The 12,231-nt window shown below is 38.5% G+C and overlaps 2 protein-coding genes across 4 annotated transcripts in view; one reads left to right on the forward strand and one right to left on the reverse strand.

Moving 5' to 3' along the window:
• Window positions 1-5,850: 5,850 nt before the first annotated feature.
• On the reverse strand, window positions 5,851-10,912 carry slc35b4 (solute carrier family 35 member B4). Of its 3 annotated transcripts, none has more exons than XM_020621493.1 (11): window positions 10,827-10,912; window positions 10,055-10,140; window positions 9,138-9,251; window positions 8,942-9,044; window positions 8,789-8,838; window positions 8,206-8,287; window positions 7,991-8,054; window positions 7,730-7,839; window positions 7,496-7,571; window positions 7,332-7,407; window positions 5,851-7,100 (listed from the first exon to the last, which is right to left on the reverse strand). In XM_020621493.1, exons 2-11 carry the CDS (start codon window positions 10,129-10,131, stop codon window positions 6,851-6,853), a joined length of 1,002 nt encoding a protein of 333 aa, XP_020477149.1. In that variant the 5' UTR covers window positions 10,132-10,140; window positions 10,827-10,912; the 3' UTR covers window positions 5,851-6,850. The 3 variants fall into 3 exon arrangements, with proteins under 3 accessions (XP_020477149.1, XP_020477141.1, XP_020477158.1); XM_020621485.1 differs by lacking the exon at window positions 10,827-10,912 and adding an exon at window positions 10,555-10,629; XM_020621502.1 differs by lacking the exon at window positions 10,827-10,912 and having other exon boundaries at window positions 7,991-8,051; window positions 10,055-10,451.
• LOC109972557 (vesicle transport protein GOT1B-like) overlaps window positions 10,879-12,231 on the forward strand; it is a 2,027-nt gene continuing 674 nt past the window's right edge. The window contains exons 1-4 of the mRNA XM_020621515.1: window positions 10,879-10,960; window positions 11,511-11,602; window positions 11,717-11,895; window positions 12,002-12,083. Of these exons, the coding sequence (XP_020477171.1) occupies window positions 10,936-10,960; window positions 11,511-11,602; window positions 11,717-11,895; window positions 12,002-12,083 (378 nt within the window). The 5' untranslated portion in view covers window positions 10,879-10,935. The remainder of the gene's footprint in view (window positions 10,961-11,510; window positions 11,603-11,716; window positions 11,896-12,001; window positions 12,084-12,231) is intronic.

Here is a 12,231-nt window from a genome sequence, read left to right on the forward strand (position 1 = left end):
CACACACACACACACAAAAGCATGTAGTGTTATGTAACAATCCTACTTGAGTAGTCTGCATGGTTCAGACACGTCCTTGGTAACAATCACTATAGCACCACTAGAGAAAGGACAGAATTGCATAATGACAAACTCAGTGAATTCAAAAAGCAGATAAATGCAGCAGATCTGAACTCGCCCACTGTACAGTACAGGTGATGAAACTGATGCTTGGACCTGTATGTTACTGTGACCAATGTACATGTAGCTCTGCACCTTCATATAATTGTTTTGTTATTTCAACAAAGCCATATGCACGCCTCCCACGCCAAAAGCAAAAGAGATGAACAGTTTCACTTTAAAGGAGCATCATGCCCTTAATTTTATAACATGTAGCTGCTGATTAGCTGTGGTGTGATGCCAGTGGAGACACTATGCCAACCAGTAGTGTTTATGTAAGCGTAATGTTCATTGTTTTGTGGTATTTCTGAGTACACTGAGTGGGTGATAAGGTTACAGTGACAGGCTTTTCACTATGGAATGACAAACTGGGCATGCGTACAAACACACCCACCACCTTTTCTTGTTTTTATTTTATTTTGTCCTTCATGATGTACTCTATCGACTTAATTAACCCACCCTCCAATTCAATAGCCTTCAGAGAACTCTAAAGACTTTTTCTTTTTTCATTTCTTTTTACTTAGAGATCTCACAGAAAGATTTTTTCACACTGTTAACATTTTAAATACACAAATATCTAGTGTGAAGATTGTTTTCCCTGCAGATCTGCTCCTTAAAATAACAGTGTCTACTTGAGGAAAAGTACCCTTTAAACAAGACATACAATTAGATTTTAAAGACACTACAGAGTTATAATCAAAAATACAAATCAAAATCTAATTTGAAAGCATTTTCAACCACCTGTCAACGGTCTACCAGATATAGTTAATCTTAGATGTGATGATTTGCTGTGGTAACATTTTTGAATCTGTCAGTTTCTTTAACTTCAAGCAGCTCTTTCCAGCAATGAGGTGCATAGAACTAGAAACCAGTCTTCCCCAGTTCAGAGTTTGTATGAGGCGCTTTTAGGGACAATCTCTCCTGTGTCCTGGCATTGTGGTTATGAACTTTGAACTCAACTAAGAATCTAAACTCTAAATATTTGGACTTTTAGACATTTAGAGCATGAGTAGGATTAGGAACATCTGATGTTAAGTGTACACATTTTGACTTTTTTGGAGTTTACAGCAAGTTTAGCAGAGTGATAATAAGGATAAGGACCTGGCTTGTAGTGGGGCCAGTGACCTTAAGGATGGTATCACCTGCAGTTATGAGAGTTCACTTCAAGTACAAGCCTCACTTAAACAGTGAGTGGGACTCTAGCGCTCTGCTGCTCTTTGTTCAGACAACTGTTCTATGTGAACTCTTGTGGACTTTTGCTAATTACTGTGCAAGGAAGCAGAGGAGAATTTTCTTAAAGGAGCCAGTACGTTAGTTATTATTAAATCTGCAGTAGTTATTGTTGGCCACCTGGGGGGCAACAGAGACAAGCTTTAAACACAACTCTGCTACATTATTAATTAATAAGGTCGATATGACCAGTGTGTTAGCAAACACTTGCTTTATTTATACATCCGACAGACATGAAGCAGTGCATTTACCTGGAGTCATGTTTCTGGCCACATGTTGAATATGAGTCCAATGCTCTGTTTGGATGCCACCATTTCCAAATAGAAACATCTGGCTCTTTAGCTGCTAAATGCTCCACTATGATCACCAGCTGGGTGTTGTTGGGCGCAGCCCCGGTTAGAATGAATAGTAAAAAACAAATACTGTATTTCTCTAAAACTTAGGAAAACAGGACCATTTTTACCATGTTTACATTTTTTGCAGCAGATGTTTGGACTTCACTGGAGAGTTAAACATAGACCAAACACAAATACATGTGAGCTACAGCTATTTTCAGAAGGCACTGGGGTACTCAAATGCAATTACATAATGTTTAACACACGCCACTCTTGTGGATAAACACAAAAAGCCACACATAAACATTTTAAGTTTGGCAGTAGCTTCTGCGGTGACTAAAGAAACAACTTAAGACCAGATTATGCCTGCAGAACAAAGCTTCACTTCTCTTTTACTTGTGGATGAAGCTGTAAGAGGCTGAAGCTGCCGGGCACACACAACCTAACCTTCAAAATGTCAAAAACTAACAGAACTGGCATTTTTTTCTAGCTGGACAACACAATAATCAATATATTTAAGCAGTTTGCATGGCTGGTGAGAATGTATAAATCTTTAACCACTTACATGTCAACAGCCAAAATCGGACCTTTCCACCTGCACATCTCTATATGCCTCTGCACGCACACACAACAGACACATACTGTACACACAAACACTCACTTCCTCTTCAGTGGAAGTAGGACATGAACTTAAAATTAGATGAGACAGACATTTGCATAGTAGAACACGCGCACACTGTGATGTAGCAGTACTGTGGTTTTTACCAGAAGTAGGAGCAGAAACAGAAAAAGACTGGATATTGTTCATTTCTATAGACTAAACGCCTCACTGCAAAAACCACATTTCTGTATGTGTGAATATATTAGCAAAACCAAACAAAATTTCTTTACGTTTTTTTTCTTTTACTTTTCACTTGATTATTTTTTAAACCAATATATAGAAAAGTGCTGATCTCATTTTGTGGCATATGCAATTATTTTGGGAGAGTGGTGCTACATAAAAAGAAAAAAAGGACAGACAGCAGCAGAAGAAGTACTCAGATCTTGTGACAATACCACAGTGTAGAAACACTCTGTCACAAATAAAAGCACTGCAGTAACAATTTTGAGTAAAAGTACAAAAATGTTGGCATCGAAATACACTTACAATACAAAAATAAATAAATAAATAAATAAAAACTATGAAATTATGATTTCAGCGAACTAAGTTAACATTTTATCAACTGTGGATTCCTTTACTTTACCTAAATCCACTAGAGGGCAGAAAACACCCACACGTATTTTTTCAAACTTAAAGTCATTATGTGATTGAACAGCATAATTTATTGAGACCAGTTGTTTTTGCACACACCATACTTTGAGGAAGATAGACTAAAGAAGAAAAGTCCCTGAAATATTTTGTGTACAGTTCAATAGCCTTAAATGCATAAATGTCCTTGTTACATTACACTGTGCGTTTAGTAGAACACTGACACATGTGAAAGATGATAACTAGCTTTCATAACTTCAAGGCACATATATATATAATGATCAGCCAGGCTATCATTCTGTATTCATCTCATATAAATACCTTACTTTCACACTGATGACAAAATGAAAACCATCTGCGATGAACTTTGACCTTATGATCCTTTATGTTTTGCTTCATTTATACAGACTAGCACCTTTTGTTGCTGCAGCAGTGAACATGAGGCTGCAAACATGGTTACTTAAAGCTAAACTGTCAGTAATTGTGAGAGCAGTACCAGAGCAGATGACTGGCCTACATTGAAACAGTTGTTCTGTCTCTGGTGAATATGTACTGAGACAAATGACCTCCTATTGTAAACAATATGATACTGTATTATTCTCGTTATTGTCCAACTGCCACTTAGTGGTCTCAAAAACACACTTTCTCTGTTCCTATGAGTGATGGAGACCTACACTATGATAACACAACATAATTTGCTAAAGTTAAAACAGTGATTTCCCTTGTGAGATTTCAGTTTTTATGTTTTACTCTGTGCCTCTGTGACATAATTATGTGCACTAATCAGGATTTAGAAACATCTGAAACAATATCAGATAACAGCTGTGGGCTTGATCAAATGTGATCAAAGGCACAGAAACGATCCTGATGAAGATTCACAGCCGTTTTCAAGTTTTAATATGAGATCATGTAACTTTTGAAAAAAGAAATAACACAAATTTTCTGCCACAGTCTTTCTTTGTTCTCATATGGCCAGTAGCGTATAGTGGCCAACTTTAGATGACTCTTCTCTATAAAAATACCATTATCATGTAATCATCATCATAATAATTCAAGTGTTAAGGCTATAGAAAAACAAACAAAACAAACTGGCTATTCTATCTACAGAGCTGTATTTTTTTCCAAATGGTCTGTCCGTCAACCAAGCATGGACTTTCTATATTTAAAACCTGAGCAGTGAAGCATTGCCTTTGAGTGAAGTGGTTTACATAGGTTACACAATCTCTGCTGAAGCAGCTCTGCACAAGCAGTGTGCACAGACCTTTAGTTTGCATCGTTTCTGCCATTTTAAATCCATGCAAAGTTTCCCCGAGCTTTGATTCACCCGAATGCCCTGCACAAAAGTAATTCCCCCGCCTTCAACTGCATGAGAAATGTGACTCGGCCTGTTCCCGCCCATCCTCACCCGCTCACTACCAGAACTGTGTGGTTACTGAAAGGACTTAATCCAGAACATGGTTGTGTGTTCCGTGAAACAGCTGCAGCAACCCGCCCCTCCCACCGCCGGGTGTGAACATCATCCGCTGCTATGGGATGAAGCTGAACAGCACCTCTCTGGATTGGTCAGCTGAGCCTTTAAATTAATGAACTGGAAGAGAACATTAGTTCCTGTTCCGGAGTAATTATTAAAACAAACTAAAAATCCACTAATCTTGTTAAAGGTACACTTCTGAGTGAAATTATGGAGATGCACAACCTTGCTGCTACAGAGACCTAGTTATCTGTCCTGCTCATTTCAGTGGGCAGGGAGTGTCAAGGTTTATTGTACAGTACATGTTTTCTGCTGACAAATGTTGGTCCAATACACCAGAGACACACTGACTAGGACACACAAGGTAATAAAAACTAAACAAAACACATTTGTAAGATTCTATATCTCAACAGTCCTGACTCCAGCTGCTCCAGTAACATTTAGATTCATATACTGTGCACCATTCTGCAGCACATTATTGTATTCAGTGCAATCCTTCTGATGGACTTTAAATACGGAGTGAATTAACTGTCACTTACAGAAAATAAATACTACAGTACAGACAAAATGCGCAGCATGTGTTTGCATTTGTGAACGAGGTACTAATGTTTAAGGGTAAATCTGATAATATTCTGTATTTTGTCATTGTCAAAATCTACTGAAAAGACCAAAACTAATGATGAACCATCAACCTAGTTCAATATATTCCTCTGTGCCAGAGAGAGCGTGATTGTTTTCCAAAGTGTTCAACACATATCAGTGAGCCACATCACTTCATTGGGTGTCATGTTCCTTCATCCCTGACACTGGTGTTTATTTGCATCAATCTGACGGAAACGGTTCTGCTGCTTAATTAATTCATAATACTGCATCGAATGTACAAAAAAAAAAAAAGGAGGAAGCTTTATATTCATGTCTAGTTTTTAAACCTCCAATAACAGATTTTTGGTCACGGAAAACAAGCCGTAAACAGAGCACTAACATATTTAAGGTGGCAACTAACAATTTCATTACCAATTACTCCAAAACCCCAAAACATTCCATTTATTACAATGTGACCATAAATAGCAGCAAATGAGCTCTTCTGCAAACCTAAATACATCTAATCTTTGCTTTAAATTGCTTTTTTATTTATTCTAAATATCACTGCTGACTGTCAACTTTTTGACCAACTGACTGTAACTAATTGTTACAGTTGTAGTCACCTTTTAAGTTGGCATGGTGAAGCTGTTAGCAAACTGTTGTGTGTTTACACACCCAGCAGATACAGAGCACTATAATCCTTTATTTGGAGTCAGGTTTAGCTTTGTCTGTGGTGTCTACCAACTCCAGAGGGAAATATCTGGCTCTTAATATGCCCAGTGCTCCATATGCTAAACATGTCTGCACCAAAATTCTTGCTTTGCTTTTTTTTTTTTTTAAATTGAAAACAGCTGTCTGATGTAGCATAAAACGACACTGATGAGAGTGGTGGGAATCAAAAACTGTAAAGCTGTGGTAAAACTAAAACACTGACTTAAAAAGATGATAAAATGCTCCAGTGAACTGCAGAGTTGGGAGATAATGCTCTGTAGGTTCATCTCAACAAGGGGCTACCTTCCAGTAACAACTAGCCATATGAGCCATTGTTAATGTAATAGCTGTTTTAGCTGTTTGAACCAATGGGATTTTGGACTGAGAGCTTAGTCGTCTTCTTGGTACTTTCACTTTTCTACCGCACTGTTGGTTTTGGTCTTTTCCTGGGATTTGCTGAACATAACAAAAATCTAGAAGATCATCACCAGCATTAGCCGTTAACCTGTTTCTGTCAGTGTGTGAAGGGTTTACTATGTGACCATGGACGGATTATGAGACAACGGGTCCCTGGGCACAGATATGTACAGGGCCCTCACCCCTCCTCCATTTCTAGAACCACAACAGACAGTGTGAGCAACCCTGTGATTCAGTTTGTCTTCTTGTGGTTTTTCTGCGTCTGTTTTGAGCCATTTTGCACCTATTTTTTTTCTTGTGTCTATTGTTTTACATCTTTCTGTGGTTGTCTCTTTGTTGTTTTGTATATTTTTGCTGTCTTGGGGTCAATTTCTGTATTTTTAGCCATTTGGTGTCCATGGTGTTTTGTTTTTCCAGCTGTTTTGCATCTTTTTTTCTCTTTTTGTGGCCTTTTGTAGTAATTTTGTAGAAATTTGACTGGTTTTCCAATAGAAAGGCCAACACTCGTGTCACAGTTCTCTGGTCTTGGGGGCCGCTGGGCCTGTGCCTGGTAGGTCCGCTCAATAATCCATCCATGTCTGTGATGCGTGATCAAGTATGAAAACAAAATGATGTAACTATAAAATCGCTGGAGAATAGTTTGACCAAAAACAATCTCCAAGTCCAACACTGCTTGTTTTTCCAGTCCCTCCCTCTTCACTCGGCCTTCTTCTTCTTAGCATCGGGTCCATGCAGAACCATGCGGATGCTGCTCCACACCTCTGTGTACAGCAGAGTACCGAGGAAGACCACAGCTGTGCCCACCCAGTGCCAGGCAGTGAATGGGTTTTGGAAATAAATGATGGAGAAGATGAGGCTGAAGAACTTTCTCAGTGTCACCACTAGAGTAACAGTCAGCGAGGTGCACTCTGTGGTCAGAATGAAAACACCACGGATGCACACATACCTGAGGAAAACAGTTAAAGTCTACAACAAGAAAATAAAAAACAAAACTGAAGTTCCTAGGCTGCTAACATTAATACTTCACACTATTTTGATTGTGTGTTTACACAATCAGACTTATTATTTAACTTTTCTTAATCATGTGGCACCTTGTGGCGGTTGGGGGCCATTGTAATAAATGTTACTGTAGATAAATAAATACAATCCCATAAGATAAATTTTTTTAATAGGATACTGTGTGATGACGTTGATGAGAAGGTAGAGCCACATTATGGGCATGGTCACTCCAACCACAGGAATGACTACAGGAGCTGCAAAGAAACAAACAGTGGTTTACGCAAAGTCAGAGACACGAACTTTCCACCCACACACTTTCCTGAACGAATGGATGGAACTCACCGCTCTGACTGAAGTAAACACAGTAGTTGTAGATGTTTGTGTAGAGAAGCAGGAAGCCTGGCAGAGGCAGGCAGTGCTGACGAAGACAAGACAGACATGAGTTATCTAAGAGCTGCACTGAAGGAATGTAAAGTATCGAGTTGAACGGTTCCCTAAACAACATAATAAAAGCTCAAACAAAGCATCAAGTCCCTCAGGGGATTCCCTGAATATTAGAGAGGGATGAAAACTCACATTATAGAACAGAGCCTCTTTGGAGTGTTTTCCATACTGCTTGTACAGCGTCTCCTGGAAAATGCCCATCCTTGCAGACATCAGCAGAGCAAAGGTCAGCATGGCAATGCCTGAATGGACAGAAATGCACACGGCTGTGTTAAATCTGAACATGTCTATCCATCTAGTTATCGTAGAAGGAAACCAAAAAGTTACATGAGTAATGGTCTCAGCTGTTCCAAATAAAAAGCCAGTTTAAAGAATTTGGGATCCAAAACTCACCTATAAGCCAGTGCATGATGGCATAAAAACCTTGCTCTTCTGATCCCTCATTTGCCACATTCTGCTTAAAACAAAACAACAAACTGACAAAATCCATGCATGCACACAAAATATATTACAGGTCATGGTCAAGGCTGTGCATATTTAGAGAGAAAACTGTCTTGGACTGAAGGATTATATTGCATCACAACAATAACCATGTGCAGGGGACTCACCAATTGCTTGGCAGACATGATGGTGCATATGAAGATGCCAACTGAAACTAAAGCTATAGCCAGATATTTACTGGCTGGATACCTACAGAGAGAAGAGGAGATACAAATAACTGCAACCAAACTAAACACATTATGTGATGCTTTTATCCCGCAGATGAGGAAAAACCTGAAAGAAGTTGTGAGTTGTCTACCTCTACTGTTTTGCACAAACCCAGGACATTCCTTCTTGTTATATTACATGTAAATCTGCTGCTGACTGTTTTTTTTTTACCATCATATCTGCTGCTGTTGGTCATTTGCACTACTGTCCATGTGCATCTCAATCTCACAACCATCTGACAATTTTATTATTATTTGCACTACTGTCACTGATTGTACATGGTTTGAATCATAGCCTATTAGGTTGTACTGTTTAGTTTTATCCTAATCACTTTGACTTAGTTGTCTTATTCTATTTTTACTTTAACTCTATTTTTGTTTCCTAAATGGCAATGGCTTTCAATACTAGGTGAGAGAGAAACAGTATTTCAATTTTCTGTATGTCCTGCACATATAGTGAATTGAAAATAAAAATCTTTGATACCTTTTCTTCAGGATTATTATTCCCAGGATCATGTTAGCAATTAGCGATCCCTGCAAAGAAGAAGACCACAGAGGTTCAGACAGGAATGGAGGTGATGGATAGAGATAAAAGATATTCAACAATGAAGATGAGGTGAAGAGGATTGTTTCTTACTGATCTGAAGATCATGTGTAGTGGCATGGCGATGTTGAAGTGGAGACTGTAATTGTTGATCACACTGACTGTGAAGAACATCGCCACCATGATCACATAGTTTCTGGGAAAATAAGAAGTTTGTTTTACTGTCAGATCTGCATCTTCTCTGCAGCAAGAAGCAGACACCTCATCAAGGAGGGGATTCTTCTGTTACCTGATAGGAATTGCAGGTTTTTTCCTCCCAAAGTCTGTTTCAAAGATGAAGCCTTCTAATGCGATGAATGCAAACTGAGCAAAGGTGACGAGGTTGCCGCATCCCGGGAACTCTCTAAAAAACACAACAAAGTAACAACAGACAAAACTGAGATTTGCTAAAATATATCCAGAGTAAACAGTTTATGGTGTAAAGCTGAAAAGGTTTTGCTTTAAACAATGGAATAGCAAAACAACAAACAACTACTTGCAATGTTCTCTTACTATAATGAGATTACTGTGATATTTTTAATACTTTAAATCAGTCACTCAATGGTTTTTTTTTCCTCTAAATGAAAGTAGTTATTGTGTCAGATTTATCCAGTACTTTCTGAAAATACATTGAAAGGTTTTTTTTTTATTTTTATTTTTTATACACACTGACAGGCTTGGGAACTCCAGTCCAGTGTGTGGATACTTTCTGCTGCCATCAATTAAAACTCCCTGGGATTTCTCATATCACACAATAATACAATCTTAAATGAAGAAGCCTTAAGGTTGTCTGATATTCTTGTTCATGCTGACGAGCTCTACTTTAAAATATTCAGAGGTGGAAAGAGTACATATCACTCAGGAAGGAGGTAAAGTTCTTGATATTGTTAGAAATAGTTTAATGTTTTTTTTTTCCACAAGAGCTGGGTGTAGGACTGTAACTGTTATCAATCTGGCTAATCTACATACACATGAAAATGATCAAGTTAAACAACAGTTCTATGTCTACCTGCTAATATATCACTCCATTGCAACTATACTTTGGATAGAGTAACAAATAGCCAACTCGTGCAGAGGGACGTGGAAATAAAAATGAGTAGCAGCTGTGAAAACGTCCACGTATAAAAGTCGACATGACTCCATTAAATGCCTGAGCTTGTCACTGACCTTACAAGAAGCTCCAGGAACACCACATTGCTACAGCATCCGACAAAAACAAGAACAATGGCAAAAACTGTCCCCATGGTGGTTTACTGCTGACAAGAAGCTGGTGTAAAGCGTGTCACTTGTTTAGCGATCGGTGCATATTTGCAAAAACAGGAGCGGTTATATGTTTTAGAAGAGGTCTTCTTCTTCAGTTCAAACTCCTATTTCAGTTGAACACGTTTGTACGCTTCCTTATCAAAGGGCTTTATGGGAGTTGTAGTTATTTTTATGACATCATTGAAAAGGCTTTTCTGTGCTAAACATTCTCCGAATCTATGACAACATTTAATTAAATACATATATTAGTATGATTACATATTTGTTAAATATCTAAAAAAAACAAACAAACAAACAAAAAAAACGAACACATAATCTAAATGAATACGCTACCAGTAATCACAGTTCGGACGTGCATGCGTCATCCGTAGAGTAGAGAGTGTAAAAGTACGAAGAGTGCTTACTCTGCCAAAACATCTAGGTACAATAAACCACGCAGAAGCAGATCAATGTCAGAAAATATGGGCACTATATCCTCCCAGTATCCCACAACTTTTGATTATGAATCAAAAGCTCTGCAGACAGGACATCTGAATCACGCTGAGCTTGACAATTCATTCCTGTGACCCTGAATGCAGTTAGTGGACAGAAGCTATTAGCATAGACAATCTTTGGTGGATGCGTCATTACGTGCTCAGGAAAACGTGTCTTTACAAACCGCTAGTTTCGCTCTTACCGCTGCTAACCCGCTGTATCAACAGTTTAGTTGGCGTTAACAAAAAAGCAGCAGATCTGCGTCGTTACGAGCTTTGTGTGATTTAATAAATTGTCCAGCTGCTGCCAAAATGATTTCCCTCACGGACTCACAAAGTAAGACTATTTTATGTTTCACCGCTGTGCCATGTCTTTGTCCTATTTCTGTGAAACGCGGTTCAACGTATAAGGCTAACACTCAAACACTATAGGTTGAGACCATGGTGACGTCACGTATAAGCACGTCCCTGTTAAATAATAATTTAAGCGAATTATAATGCTTATTACTACATTTAAATATAATGCTTCGCGATAAACGTCCTAGCAGTAATTAATACCACAAAATTCATTTGTATATTGTGTCATTCATGCAATGAATGTTAGGCCTAAAAATTATCTTTTGCTTTTGGGGTTGGATGAAGATAGTTTATTTTCACTCCCCACAAGCATTAAAACCATTTTTAACCATTCATTGTATATTAGTTTTTTTGTGTGTTTTGGTAACAGTATTTTTCTCTAGTTTGTCCTCTTATACTTAATCTGTTTCGTTGTACCTTTTTTGTGTTTGCAGTTGCTCAGTTTCCAGTCAAATTAAAGTTTCATCCCAATGACAGTCTGTGACATGTGCTGTTGTGATAATACAGGTTTTGTTTCTTAAAATCTGCAGAGATTGGGATGGGGCTGACAGGGTTTGGCGTGTTTTTTCTCTTCTTTGGGATGATGCTGTTTTTTGATAAAGCTCTCCTTGCCATTGGGAACGTGAGTTGACAAGTGATATCAATGCACATTCAAACGTCCTTTTTTGGAAAAAAAAATCTGATCTGAAAAATGTCAGACTTGTGATTGTTTTATGTTTCTGTGCTTGTTGTACAGATTTTGTTTGTCTCAGGCCTGTCCTTCATCATCGGCCTGGAACGTACATTGAGATTTTTCTTCCAGAGACACAAAGTTAAAGCCACCAGCTTCTTCCTGGGAGGAGTGTTTGTGGTTCTGATTGGCTGGCCAATCATTGGAATCATTCTGGAGATCTACGGCTTTTTTCTCTTATTCAGGTCAGCTCAGCAGAAGGAGAAGTGACATCTTTCATTATATTCTGGATCGATGTGATTTTACTTATTTATTTTTGTCACATCTTATTCTCTCTGTCTGTTTAAACAGGGGATTCTTCCCAGTGGCAGTGGGCTTCATCAGACGAGTGCCTGTGCTCGGGTCTCTGCTTAGTTTACCATGGATCAGAAGTGTAAGTGTCACAGCCATGCCCTGGTCCAGCATGTAACACAGCCACAGATCCAGTAGTTGTCTATTATGAAGACCTCACTGCATTTTCTTTGCAGTGATTTCTTAAAACGCCTTTCCAAAAACATCAGCTGGTCCTGTCAGCTTCTCTT

Source organism: Monopterus albus, unplaced genomic scaffold (genome assembly GCF_001952655.1).
Source record: "Monopterus albus unplaced genomic scaffold, M_albus_1.0 scaffold7.1, whole genome shotgun sequence".
In the NCBI taxonomy this organism is placed as follows: Eukaryota; Metazoa; Chordata; class Actinopteri; order Synbranchiformes; family Synbranchidae; genus Monopterus; species Monopterus albus.